The sequence below is a fragment of the Sus scrofa genome, chromosome 3 (assembly GCF_054392235.1).
Source record: "Sus scrofa isolate SSC_HxYL_T2T_F1_AM1 chromosome 3, Sscrofa_HxYL_maternal_Yorkshire_Landrace_v2.0, whole genome shotgun sequence".
Lineage (NCBI taxonomy): Eukaryota > Metazoa > Chordata > Mammalia > Artiodactyla > Suidae > Sus > Sus scrofa.
The window spans coordinates 34,057,028-34,071,863 of NC_139385.1; the positions used below are offsets into that span (position 1 = coordinate 34,057,028).

General features: G+C 40.1%; 1 protein-coding gene across 10 annotated transcripts in view; it reads left to right on the forward strand.

Annotated features, from left to right (window-relative positions):
* Positions 1-14,836, forward strand: part of ABCC6 (ATP binding cassette subfamily C member 6) — a 100,104-nt gene that overhangs the window by 48,798 nt on the left and 36,470 nt on the right. For 6 of the 10 annotated variants that reach the window (XR_014840716.1, XR_014840720.1, XR_014840721.1 and 3 more), the window contains 2 exons: positions 3,864-3,984; positions 5,893-6,100. Coding sequence is in view for 4 of the 10 variants with exons in the window: in XM_021086559.2 (XP_020942218.2) it covers positions 3,864-3,984; positions 5,893-6,100 (329 nt within the window). In the remaining 6 variants the exon portion in view is untranslated. The remainder of the gene's footprint in view (positions 1-3,863; positions 3,985-5,892; positions 6,101-14,836) is intronic. The other 4 variants (XR_014840715.1, XR_014840718.1, XM_085017490.1 and 1 more) reach the window with 1 other exon arrangement.

Here is a 14,836-nt window from a genome sequence, read left to right on the forward strand (position 1 = left end):
TTTTTTCTTTGGTTGCTTTAGGTGTAATGTTATATTGTTTGAGATTTTTCTTTTAATTTTCTTCTCTCTCTTTTGTCATTTAAGGGCTACACCTGTGGCATATGGAGGTTCCCAGGCTAGGGGTCCAGTTGGAACTGTAGCTGCTGGCCTACACCACAGCCACAGCAACACCAAATCCAAGCCACATTTGCAACCTACACCACAGCTCACGGCAACACCGTTATCCTTAACCCACTGAGCGAGGCCAGGGATCAAACCCACAGCCTCATGGTTCCTAGTTGGATTCATTTCCACTGCACCATGACAGGAATGCCATTATTTGAGACTTTTTCTTGTTTCCTAAAGTTAGCTTGTATTGCTATAAACTTCCTTCTGAGAACTGCTTTTGCTGCATCCCAAAGATTTTGGATGGTCATGTTTTCCTTTTCATTTGTTTCTAGGTTTTTTTGATTTCCTCATTGATTTCTTCATTGATCCATTGGTTGCTTAATAATGTATCATTTAGTTTCCACGTGTTTGTGTTTTTTGCTGTATTCCTCTAGTTGATTTTTAGTCTTATATTGTTGTGATCAGAAAAGATGTTTGATAGAATTTCAATATTCTTAAATTAACTGAGGCTTGATTTATGGCCCAGAATGTAATCTGTCAGAGAGAATGTTCCATGTGTACTTGAGAAGAATGTGTATTCTGCTGCTTTTGGATAGAATGTTCTATAAATATCAATTAAGTCCATCTGATCTAAGGTGTCATTTGAGGCTTGTGTTCCTTATTGCTTTTCTGTCTGGATGATCTGTCCATTGCTGTAAGTGGGGTGTTACAGTTCCCTACTATTACTATGTCACTGTCAATTTCTCCTTTTATGGCTGTTAGCAGTTTCCTTGTATGTTGAGATGCACCTATGTTGGGTGCATATACATTTACAATTATATCTTTTTTTGGATTGTTCTTTGGATCATTATGTACTGTCCTTCTTTGTCTCTTGAAACCATCTCTATTTTAAGACTCTTTTGTCTGATGTGAATATTGCTACTCCAGATTTCTTTTGATTTCCTGGAATATCTTTTTTCTGTCTTCTCACATTCAATCTGTATGTGTCCTGAGATCGGAAGTGAACCTCTTGTAGACAGCATATATACAGGTCTTGTTTTTGTAACCATTCAGCCAGTCTGTGTCTTTTGGTTGGAGCATTTAATCCATTAAGATTGAGTGTAATTATTGATATATATATGTTCCTATTTCTATTTTGTTAATTGTTTTGGGTTCTTTAAGTCTTTTTTTCTTCCCTTCCTCTTTTGTGGTCTTATGTTGTGGTTTGATGATGTTTTTTTAGAGTTGTCTTTGGATTGCTTTTTCTTTTCTGTGTGTATCTATTCTGTGTGTGCATTTATTGTAGATTTTTGGTTTTTAGTTACGGTGAGGTTTGGATACACACACACACAAACACACAAGATTTGTTTAAGTTTCTGGTCATTTAATTTCAAATGCCTTTCCAATATCTATAGTCATAATCTCTTTGCATGAGAGCTGGTTTTGATATCATATTTGTGTGCGGATGATTTCCTACCTGTGCTATATGTTCACCTTTACTGGTGAGCCGTCTCATTTGTAATTTTCTTGTTTCTAGTTGTGGCCTTTTCTACCCAGAGACGTTCCTTTAGCATTTGTTGTAAAAACTTTACAACAAATGTCTATAAAACTACTAGATAGTTGTCTATAAAACAGTTGTCTATAAAACTTTCCATTTCTCAGTCAAATATGAATGAGAGCCTTGCTGGGTAGACTATTCTTAGTTGTAGGTTTTTCCCCTTTGATCACTTTAAATACATCACTCTACTCCTTTCTGGCCTGCAGAGTTTCTGCTGAAAAATCAGCTGATAACCTCCTGGGGATTCCTTTGTATGTTAATTTTTTGCTTTTCCCTAGTTGCTTTTAATATTTTCTCTTTGTCTTTAATTATGGTCCATTTGATTAGTATGTGTCCCAGTGTGTTGCTTTGTGACTTTATCCTATGTGGTACTCACTGTGCTTCCCGGATTTGAGTATTTCCTTTCCCATGTTAGGGAAGTTTCTGGCTATTATCTCTTCAAATATTTCCTCTGGTCCTTTCTCTCTCTTCTTCTGGGACCCCTGTAGTGTAAGTGTGCACTTAATGTTGTCTCAGAGTTCTCTTCAACTATGCTCATTTCTTTTCGTTCTTTTTTCTTTATTCTGTTTTGCATCAGTGATTTCCAGCAGTCTGTCTTCCATCTCACTTATTTGATCTTCTGCCTCATGTAGTCTGCTCTTGATTCCTTCTAGTGTTTTTTTTCCCACTTCAGATATTTTATTGTTCAACTGTTTGTTCTTTAAATATTTCATTGACGTTTGCCTCCATTTCTTTCCTGAGACCTTGGGTCATCCTTACTATCATGCTGAAGTCTTTCTCATGTAGGTTGCCTGTCTCCCCTTAATTGTTCTTCTAGGGTTTTGTCTGGTTCTTTCACCCGAAGTGTATTTCTTTGCCATTTCATTTTGTTTAGCTTTCTCTGTTTGTAAGTCTCCTTTCTGCAGACTGCAGGGTTGTAGCTCTTCTTGCTTCTAGTGACTGCCATCTGGTGGAAAGTTGGTCCAGGGGCTTGTTCCAGCTTCCTGATTGGGGGGCCTAATGCCTTACCACTGGTGGTTGGAGCTGAGGCTTGTCCCTCTGGTGGACAGGGCTGTGTTGAGGGTTGTGGTTAAAGGTGGCTGTGCACCTAGGAGAGCTTTAGGCACCCTGTTTGTTTGGCCTAGGGCTTCTGAGCATTTGCGCCTGAAGATTCTTGTTGTGTAGGGCCACATTTTTCCAAAATGGTAGCCTCCAGTGGAGGCAATTATTCCCTGGGATCTCCACCTCCAGTTTCCTGCCCCCACAGTAAATCACAGCTGACCCCTGCTTTCCAAGGTAGGTCTGGCCCAGATTCTTTTGGATTCCCTGCTTTTCCCTGGGACCCAGTGCATGTGGAACCTTATGTGTGCCCTCCAAGAGTAGAGTCTCTGTTTTCCCCATTCCTGTGGAGTTCTTGTGCTCATGTCCTGCTGGTCTTCAATGCCAAATGCTCTAGGGATTCCTCTTCCCAATGCCAGATGCACAGCTGGGGAACCTGACTTGGAATTCAGAGCTCTCACTCCTGTGGGAGAGCCTCTCCTGTCCAGTTTGTGGGTCACCCACTCAATGAGTATAGGATTTGCTTACATCATGAAAGTACCCTCCTACAGTCTTTTTGTGGCTTCTTCTTAGTCTTTGGGTACAGGGTATATTTTTTGGTAGCTTCCAGTCTATTTTATCAATAGTTGTTCAGCAGTTAGTTGTGATTTTGGTGTTTGCATGAGAGGAGGTGAGTTCAAGTCCTTCTACTCCACCATCTTGTATCAAATCCACCAGAAATTCACATTTAAGATTGTCAGACCACTGAGCAACAGATAAAGGGAACATTCAGAAAGTTGCCAGCATCTGAATTGTACAAAATTGACATCCTGCCAACCTAGACTGACAAACCTGAGAGTAAAAATCAGGAGCAAAATTGTTGCAGCAAAGCTTAGACCAAAATGAAAACTCTGAAAACCATGTTGTAAAGTTGAGCAAAGAAGTTCATTCAGTGAGATGGCATTGGAAGGACAGGCTTGCTTGACTTCGGGGTAATAGATGACATCTTCTGGGCCCCACAAGCAGATGACAGGAGCATGGTACCTATTTGGTGCTCAGAATGTTAGTTGAATGAATGATTGAGTGCATGAGTGGAGGGTGTACCCCAGAGCCCAGTGGCTACCTGTGGCCATGAGGGTTGGGCACATACACCCCATGAAGAGAGAGACATTGATTTGTACTCATTTCCTCTAAATGACAGGTCCATGAAGTTAGTCCCTGAGAAGGACAGTGCTACTTCAGAGGCCCAGATGGGGGTTCCCCTAGATGACCCTGAGGGGACAGGACAGCCAAAAGAAGAAGACAACATGCCATATGGCAGGGTAATTACCCACTCCTCCCTCCCCCTCACATCCACTGCTACTGCTGCCCCTGGGGGCTCAAAACCTCCCAAGAGATACAGCATTGGGTGGGGGATGACTCACCATTGTTGAACACCTACTATGTGCCAAGTAAGATTCTATGTACTTGATACTTTTTAATGTTCACAACAACCCTAAAATTAGATGGTGGTAACTCCGTTTTAGGAATAAAGAAACTTAGCTCTTAAAGAGTTTAGAGGTTTGTCTTCTCATAACTATCAAATGACCAACTTGGGACTCAAACATAGGACAGTCTTTTTTGGGGGGAGGGCATGTGGAAGTTCCTAGGCCGGGGATCAAATCTGCACCACAACAGCAACACGGGCCACTTCAGTGACAATCCTGGATCTTAACCTGCTGCACCACAAGAGAACTCCAAACCTAGGACAGTCTGAATCTGAATCTTGTACTATTTCTTCTCTCCCATGCTGCTTTGTCCACCCATCCACCCACCCACCTACCTATCTACTCATTCATTCATCCATTGACTTACATTTCCATTCATTCACCCATCCGTCCACCTACCCATCTACTCACTCATCTGTCCATCTCCCCCAACCATCCAACTATTTACTCATGCAATAAGCCATGCATCCATCTACCTGTTCATCCATCCACCCACCTATCTACTCATTCATCCATCCATTCACTTACTTTCCATTCATTCACCCATCTGTCCACCTACCCATCTACTCACTCATTTGTCCATCTCACCCAACCAGCCATGCATCCATCTACCTGTTCATCCATCCATCCACTCGTCCATCCACCCAGCCTCCTACAGACCCACTCATTTATTCCTCCATCTACCCATTCACTCACCTCTTTGTCCAGCCACTCATCCTCCCACTCAAATATCCACCCAGAAGACATTTACAGAACCCCCACTATGTGCCAGACAAAGTTTCTGTCTTGGTAGAGATTCCATGCTAGTTGGCAGAGGGAAGACAGTAAGAAAACAATTAGGTTAATAATGAGCAAGGTGTTACCAGATAATGATAAATGCTATGAAGAAAATATTCTGGGAGGAGGGAGCAGGGTAGAGGCTCACAGGTGGAATTGTGCCTCCTATGTTTGAGGGACTTAAAGGAGGCATTGAGACTAGGGTGGATAGAGGGAAGAGAAAGAAAAAAATAAAGTGATAAGATAGGGACCAACTGTGGGCTAGAAGCCTGCTTGGATAGGATGCTCTAAGGAGTGAGTGACATTTGAACTGAGCCCTGAAGATTGCGAATGACCAGCCACAGAAAGAGCTGAGGAAATAGCCTTCAAAGCAGAGGGAATGGTAGGGGCAAAGCCTCTGAGGTGAGAAGGAGCTTAGGTGCCAGACAAAAGAAAGGGGTTTCATGAGATTGGCAGAGGGAAGGTCAGAGAATGTACAAGAATTTTGGAATTTCTTCTAAGAGCAAGAGAAAGTCAAGGGCAGCTTAATAACAGCAGGATGGGGTCAGGCAGATGTTTTCAAAAGTTCTCTCTGGTTGCAGCTGTGTGGAAAAGTTCAGATTTATAGGCACCATACCTTAAGCAAGTGACTTAACTTCTCTGTGCCTCCATTTCCTTATCCGTTAGGTGGGAATTATGATCAGGATGGAGAGACATGCCTGTCCCATAGTAGGTGTTCGATAAATCACCCCAAACCCAGAAAGTGCCATAGACTGTCCCCTTTAAGGCTCCCACTGGCCATCTGGGAGCCTTAGAGGAGGGGGATCCTGGGGCTGGGCGGGGCCTGTAGGGGAGGTGGTGTTCCAGGTGGAAGGTACGCAGGGTGGTTGCATCCGCACTGTTGGGGTGTTTGGGGAGCCCCACCTGGCCTTTCTTCCCTCCTCCTGGGGTGTCTGTCTGCCTCCATCTCTCCTATGTGTGCTACAGGTGAAGGCTACCATGTACCTGACCTACCTGCGAGCCGTGGGCACCCCCCTCTGCCTCTACACACTGTTCCTCTTCCTCTGCCAGCAAGTGGCCTCCTTCTGCCGTGGCTATTGGCTGAGCCTGTGGGCAGACGACCCTACCGTGGACGGACGGCAGACACAGGCAGCCCTGCGGGGCTGGGTCTTCGGGCTCCTGGGCTGCCTCCAAGGTACCCCCACTGGCCTTCCTCGCGCTCCATCTCCCAGCTCACCAAGGGTTTCTCAGGGCTCTTTGGGTCACCCTGTCCTCCCCTAGCATCTGTGCAAATGTCCTGGGTCCAAACACAGACCTGTATCCCTAAGGTGGGACTGGGGACATGGGGGGACAGGGTAGACTCTGAGTTGTATGGAACCCTCAGAGTCTCTCCAAGCTTCATCAGCCAATGCAGAATCTTGGCCCCCAGATGTTCAGGCAGCTGAGCACTTAGGTGGGGCAGCAGGTCAGCTGGACCCTGCCCCTCCCCCGAGCAGAAAACAGCTCCACAATCTGACTGCTGGTGGCTTCCAGCACCCCCTCCACCCCCGCAATCCCATGCTGCTGCCGCTGCCCCACCCTCAGAGGAGACAGACCCCTGCACTACATCACCTCCCCTATTTTTTTTTTTTAAATAGACGGGCTTTTTAGAGCAGTTTTAGTTTCCTAGTGAAATTGAGCAGAAGGTACAGAACTGTATACCGCCCACCCCTGCAGGTATATAACCTCCCTCGGTATCAACACCGCCACCAGAGCGTTACATTTGCTTCAGATGATGAACCTTCATCGACACATCCTAGTTCCAAAGCCCACGGTTTTCATCGGGGTTCACTCTGATTTTGTTTTTGTTTTTGTTTTTTTGGTTTTTTTTTTGTCTTTTCAAGGGCCACACCTGCAGCATATGGAGGTTCCCAGGCTAGGGGTCAAATCGGAGCTGTAGCTGCCAGCCTACGCCACAGCCACATGGGATCTGAGCTGAGTCTGCAATCTACACCACAGCTCATGGCAACCTTTGATCCTTAACCCAGTGAGCAAGGTCAGGGATCAAACCTGTGTCCTCATGGATGCTAGTCGGGTTTGTTAACCCCCTGAGCCACCACAGGAACTCTGGAAGTTTATACTTTTTAACTGCCTTCATCCACTTCCTTCTCCCCCATACCTGTTTCTCTGATAACCACAAATCTAATCTGAGTTTTGACTGTTTTTTTTGTTGTTGTTGTGATTCAATATTTCTCTGCATTTCAAAATGATCATCACAGTAAGTCCAATTAATGATCTGTCACCATACAAACACATTACATTATTTTTTGACTCTATTCCCCCTGCTATGTATTTCATACCTCTGACCCATGCAGCATCAAGATACTCTGCATGACACTGTGTTAATTTGTACCTCTTACTGCTCTCCCTCATTTTCTCCTTGCCTGCTCCCCTCTGGCAACCATGTGTTTTTTTCTCTGTATCTAAGACTCTGTTTCTGTTTAGGTATGCTTGTTCTTTTTTTTTTTTTTTTTTTTTTTTTTTTTGGTATTTGTTGTTTTTTTTCTAGATACTACATGTAAGGAAATTAGAGTATTTGTCTTTCTCTGACTTAGTTTCACTTAGCATAAGTTGCATCCATATTGCTGCATATGGCATCATTTCATTCTTTTTTATGGCTGAGTAGTATTCCATTGTGTATATGTACATCTTCTTAATCTGTTCATCTGTCGATGGACATTTAGGTTGTTTCCATGTCTTGGCTATTGTGAAGAGTGCTGCCATGAATATAGGGGGGAATGTATCTTTTTGATTATAGTTTGGTCCAGACACATGCCCAGGAATGGGATTATTGTATCATATGGTAGTTCTATATTTAGTTTCTTGAGGGACCTCCATACTGTTTTCCATAGTGGTTATGCCAGCTTACATGCCCACCAGCAGTGCAGGAGGAATACCCATTTCTCTACACCCAGACCAGCATTTTCTATTTATAGACTGGTTAATCATGGCCATTCTGACCAGTGTGAGGTGGTACCTCATTGTAGTTTTGATGTACATTTCTCTAATAATTAATGATGTTGAGCATTTTTTCATGTGCCTACTGCCCATCTGTGTGTTTTCTTTGGAGAAATGTCTGTTTAGGTCTTCTGCCTGTTTTTTGTCTGTGTTGTGTGTGGGTGTGTGTGTGTGTGTGCTTTTAGGACCACAGTTGCAGCAGTATGGAGATTCCCGGGCTAGGGGTCAAGTCAGAGCCGCAGCTGCCAACCTACGCCACAGCCACAACAATGCAGGATCTGAGCCTTGTCTACGAACCACACCACAGCTCATGGCAATGCTGGATCCTTAACCCACTGAGTGAGGCCAGGGATCAAACCCATATCCTCATAGATCCTAGTTGAATTCATTTCTGCTGAGCCACAGTGGGAACTCCTGTTTGTTTTTTTGTTGAGTTTACATATTTTGGAGATTAGACCCTCATGAGTTGCATCATTTGCAAAGATTTTCTCCCATTTTGTGGGTTGTCTTTTTTTTTTTTAATGGTTTCCTTTGCTGTGCAAAAGCTTTTGAGTTTAATTAGGTCACATTTGTTTATTTTTGTTTTTATTGTCATTATTCTAGGAGGTGGATCAAATAAGATGTTGCTCTGACTTATGTCAAAGAGTGTTTTACCCATGTTTTCCTCTGGGAGTTTTATAGTATCTGGCCTTACATATAGGTCTTTAATCCTTTTTGAGTTTACTTTTGTGCATGATGTTAAAGACTGTTCATTGGATTGTTTGGTGGTGGTTGTTTTTTTTTGTTTTTTCTTTTTGGCCACACCTGCAGCAGGTGGAAGTTCTCAGGCCTGGGACTGAACTTGTGCCACAATAGTGACCTGAGCCACTACTGTGACAACATCAGATCTTAACCTGCTGAGCCACAAGGGAATTCCAGGTTTTTTTTTTTTTTTTTTTAATGTTGAGTTGTATGAGTTCTTTGTATATTTTGAATATTAACCCCTTATCAGCTATATTGTTTGCAAATAACTTCTCCCATTCAGTAGGCTGACTTTTGATTTTGTTGATAGTTTACTTCAGTATGCAAAACCTGTTTAAATTAATGTAATCGTGTTTATTTTTGCTTTTATTTTCCTTGCCTGAGGGGACATATCAAAAAAATAATTACTAAGACCAATGTCAAAGAATTGTCAGTGTATCTTTTTGAATTGTAGTTTTGTTCAGATATATGCCCAGGAGTGGGATTGTTGGATCATATGGTGGTTCTATATTTAGTTTTTTGAGGGACCTCCATACTATTTTCCATAGTGGTTGTACCAATTTACATTCCTGTCAAGTTTGTATAAGGGTTCCCTTTTCTCCACACCCTGTCCAGCATTTGCTATTTGTTGACTTGTTTATGATGGCCGTTCTGACCAGTGTGAGGTGGTACCCACCACAGTTTGGATTTACATTTCTCTAATAATTAATGATGTTGAGCACTTTTTTACGTGCCTACTGGCCATCTGTTTGTCTTCTTTTTTATTTTACTATTTATTTATTGATTTATTTTGCTTTTTAGGGCCACACCCACAGCCTGTGAAAGTTGCCATGTAGGGGTCGAATCAGAGCTATAGCCAGAGCCATAGCAACATCAGATCCGAGCTGCAACTGTGACCCACACCACAGTTCATGGCAACACCAGACCCTTAACCCACTGAGCGAGGCCAGGGGTGGAACCTGCCTCCTCATGGATGCTAGTCAGATTCGTTTCTGCTGAGCCATGATGGGAACTCCTATTATTTATTCATTTATTTATATATGTATTTTTGGCCTTTGGAGCATATGGAGGTTCCCAGGTTAGGGGTTGAATTGGAGTTGTAGCTGCCAGCCTACACCACAGTCAGAGCAAAGCAGGACTACATCAGTGACCTGCACCACAGCTCATGGCAATGCCAGATCCTTAACCCACTGAGTGAGGCCAGGAATCCAACCTGTGTCCTCATGGATGCTAGTCAGATTCGTTTCTGCTGAGCCATGGCAGGAACTCCCCTGTTTGTCTTCTTTCGAGAGATGTCTCCATAAAGTCTTTGGCCCAGTTTTCAATGGGGTCGTTTGTTTTTTTTTATTGTTGACCTATACGAGGTTTTTCATATATTTCAGAGATCAAGCCCTTGGCAGTTGCATCATTTCCACCTATTTTCTCCCATTCCATAGATTGGCTTTTCATTGTGCTTATGGTTTCCTTTGATACATGAAAGGCTTATAAGTTAGATTAGGTTGTATTGGTTTATTGCTTTTATTCCTATTGCCTTGGGAGACTGACCTTAGAAGACATTTGTATGGTTTATATCAGAGAATGTTTACCCTTTGTTCTCTTCTAGCAGTTTTATGGCGTCATTTCCTAGGTTTAAGTCTGTAAGCCATCTTGAGTTTCTGTGCATGGTGTGAAGGTGTGTTCTAGTTTTGTTGATTTACATGCGGCTGTCCAGTTTTCCCAGCACTGCTTGCTGAAGAGACCGTCTTTTCCCCATTTTATATTCTTTCCTCCTTTGTTGAAGTTAATTGACTTTGGTATCTGGCTTTATTTCTGGGCTCTCCATTCTGTTCCATTGATCCTTATGTCTGTTTTGGTACCAGTACCACACCATCTTGATGACTGTAGCTTTGTAATATTGTCTGAAGTCTGGGAGAGTTATGCCTCCTGCTTTGTTTTTTGTTTTTTTTTCCCTTAGGATTGCTTTGGCAATTCTGGGTCTTTTATAGTTCCATATAAATTTTTGGATTATTTGTTTTCTATGGTAAATGTCATGGGTAATTTGATAGGAATCACATTAAATCTGTAGATTGCTTTGAGTAGTATGGCCATTTTAACAATATTCTTCTAAATGAGCAATATGGCATATCTTTCCATTTCTTTGAATCCTCTTTAATTTCCTTGATTAATATTTTATAGTTATCAGTATATAAGTCTTTTTCCTCCTTGGTCAGGTTTATTCCTATGTATTTTATTTTATTTTTTGTTAGTATGTAGGAATGCAACCAATTTCTGAATATTAATCTAATATCCTGCTGCTTTGTTTGTTCATTGATCAGATCAAGTAGTTTTTGTGTGGAATCCTTAGGGTTTGCTTTTTTTAAATGATTTTTATTTTTTTTCCATTATAGTTGGTTTACAGTGTTCTTTCAGTGTTCTACTGTACAGCAAGGTGACCCAGTTGCACATACATGTGTACATTCTTTTTTATCACATAATCGTGCTCCATCGTAAGTGACCAGACATAGTTTCCAGTACTACACAGCCGGATCTCATTGCTAATTCATTCCAAAGGCAATTGTCTGCGTCTATTAACACCAAGAGTTTTCTATATACAGTATCTTGTCATCTACATATAGTGACAGTTTTATTTCTTCTCCTCAAATCTGGATACCTTTTATTTCTTTTCTTTTGTTTGTCTGATTGCTGTGGCTAGGACTTCCAATACTATGTTGAGTAGAAATGGTAAGAGTGAGTAGGCATCCTTGTCTTGTTTCAGATTTTAGCAGGAGGCTTTCAGCATTTCTCCATTGAGTATTATATTGGCTGTGGGTTTGTCATAAATGGTTTTTATTATATTGAGATATGTTCCTTCTGTACCCACCTTGGTAAGAGTTTTTATCATGAATGTATGTTGAGTTTTGTCAAATGCTTTTCCTGCATCTATTGAGATAATAGTGTGTAATGTGGTGTATGACATTGATTGATTTGCATGTGTTGAACCATCTTTGTGAACTTGGGATCAATCCCACTTGGTAATGGTATATGATCTTTTTTATATGTTGTTGGATTTGTTTGGCTAAATTTTGTTGAAGATTTTTGTGTCTATATTCATCAAAGATATGTGCTTATAATTTTCTTTTTTGGTGGTAGCTTTTTGATATTAGGGTGATGATGACTTCATAGAATGTCTTTGGGAGTGTTCCTTCAGTCTTTTATAAGCTTAAGAAGGATCAGTATAATTTCTCCTTTGTATGTTTGGTAGAATTCACCTGTGAAACCATTTATTTGGTCCTGGACTTGTGTTTGCAGGGAGTTTTTTTGTTTTTGTTTTTTTTAAATACAAATTCAATTTTATTTCTAGTGATTGGTCTCTTCAAATGATTTATTTCTTAATGATTTAGTTTTGGTGGGCTGTATGTTTCTAGAAAATTGTCCATGTCTTCTAGGTTGTCAAATTTGTTGGTATATAATCATTCAGAGTATTCTCTTATGGCTTTTCTATTTATGAAATAACCATTGAGATTTCTCCTTTTTTATTATTAGCCGTTATCTTTATGGCTTTTGTTTTAAAGTCTATGATGCCTGATAAAAGTATTGTGATGCCTGCATTTGTCTTCTTTGTGAGTCTGGCCAGAAGTTTGTCAATTTTGTTTACCCTGTCAAAGAACCAGGTCTTGGTGTTGATTTTTTTTTTTTTCTATTTTTTTAAAATTTGTGTTTTATTGATTTCCTCTCTGGTCTTTATGATTCCCTTCTACTGACTTCAGATTTTGTTTGCTCTTCTTTTCCTGATTCTTTTAGGTGGTAGGTTAGGTTGTTGATTTAAGATTTTTCTTCTTTTTTAGAGGAAGGCCTGTATCGCTATGAACTTGCATTTAAGAACTGTTTTTGCAGTATCCCATAGATTTTTGTATGGTTGTGTTTTCATTGTAATTGTCTCAAGGTATTTTTAAATTTCATTTTTCGACTTCCTCATTGATGTTTTTTTGGTAGTATGGTGTTTTTTTAGTAGTATGTTGTTGAGTCTCCATGTAATTAGTTATTTCTCATTTTTTCCCCTGTAGTTGATTTCTGCTTTCATACCATTGTGGTCAGAGAAGATGCTTGAAGTAATTTCCATACTCTTAAATTTGTTGAGGTTAGTTTTCTGCCCCAGTATGTGGTCAATCCTTGATAATGTTTCATGTGCACTTGAAAAGAGTGTATATTCTGTTTTTTATTTTTCAATGTAATGTCCTGAAAATATCACTTAAGTCTTAACTGTTCTATTGTGTCATTCAGAATCTCTGTTGCCTTATTGATTTTCTGTGTAGAAGATCTATTGATCTGAGTGGGTCTCCTACTATTATTGTAGTTCCATCAATTTCTCCTTTTATGTCTGTTAGTATTCGTTGTATGTATTTGTGAGCTCCTATATTGGGTCATATATGTTGATGAGTATAATATCCTCTTCTTGAATTGATCCTTTTGTCATTAATGTCCGTTATCTTTACAGCTTTTGTTTTAAAGTCTATGATGCCTGATATAAGTATTGTGATGCCTGCATTTGTCATTTCCCTTCGCATGAAATATCTTTTTCCATCTCCTCATTTTCAATTTATATTCATCCTTTGCTCTAAAGCAGGTCTCTGCTAGGCAGCATGTTGTAGGTTCTTGCTTTTTTATCCAGTCAGCCACTCTCTTTTGGCATTCAGTCCATTGACATTTAAGGTAATTATTGATAAATATGTATTTATTGCCATTTTAAACTTTGTTGTCCAGTTGGTTCTGTGTTTCTCCTTTGTTCCTTTTTCTTTTTTTGGTGGGATAATTTCCATTTATTTCATGCTTTTATTTTATCCTCTTCTTTTTGGTTTTTGTCACTCTATTGTTTGTTTTTGATTTGTGGTTGCCCTGTTTTTCAAGTATCTGCTTGCTTTAGACTGATGGTCATGTAGGCTCAAACCCATTCTTTAAAAAAGAATCTAGATTTTCTTATTCTCCTTCCCCACATTTTATGATTTTGTTTCCTGTTTCACATCTTCATGCTTATTCTTTTGCTGTTCCTTATGTTTATCATCACTTTCACAAGTAGGCTATTTTTTTTTATCCGTATACTGGCTTATTTAATTACTTTCCTATTGTGATTTTTTTCATCCTTTATCTTCTTACTACTTTCCTATTTAGAGACCTTTAAATATTTCTTTTAGGATAGGTTTAGTATTCCTATATTCTTTTAGTTTTTGTCTGAAAAATTATTTATTTTTCTGTCTATTTTAAATGATAATCTTGCTGAGTAGAATATTCTAGCTTGCAGATTTTCCCCTTTTAGAACTTTGAATATATCTTGGCCCTCCCTTCTTGCTTGTAGTGTTTTGGTAGAGAATTCAGCTGATAACTCTCATGGTGGTTCTCTTATAATTATTTTTCTCTTGCTGCCCTTAGGATCTTCTCCCTACTTTTAACATTTCCCATTTTTATTATAAGGTGGCTTAGTGTGGGTCTGTTTGGATTCCACTTGTTTGGGGTCCTCTGTGCTTCCTGGATATCTGTTTCCTTCTTTGGAAAGTTTTCAGGCATGATCTCTTCAGATATATTTTCAATCCTCTTCTTTTTTTCCCTCCTTCTGGAATCCCTATTATGAGTAGATTGGCATGCCTTATATCATCCCATAGATTTCTCATACTGCTTTTGTTTTAAATTCAGCTTTCTGTCCACTGTCATGATTGAATGATTTCCATTATTCTATCTTCCAAGTCATTCATTCATTCCTCTGCTTTATTCATTCTTCTGTTTAATGCTTTGAACTCAGTTTTTGTCTCTGCAAATGAATTGTCTGTGTTTTCTTGGCTCCTCCTTATACTTTGTAGTTTCTTTTTAAAGTAATCTGCATAACTATTGATATCTACTCTTTATTCCTTCAGTATTTGCTTTATTACTCAATGAATTTATTACATTTGTAGTTGTACAATAATCATCACAATCCAATTTTATAGGATTTCCATCCTACAACCCCAGGGCACCCCCCCCACCCCCCAAACTGTCTCCTCCGGAGGCCATAAGTTTTTCAATATCTGTGAGTCAGTATCTGTTCTGCAAAGAAGTTCAGTCTTTCCTTTTTTCAGATCCCACATGTCAGTGCAAGCATTTGATGTTGGTGTCTCATTGTATGGCTGACTTCACTTAGCATGATAATTTCTAGGTCTATCCATGTTGCTAAAAATGCCGATATTTT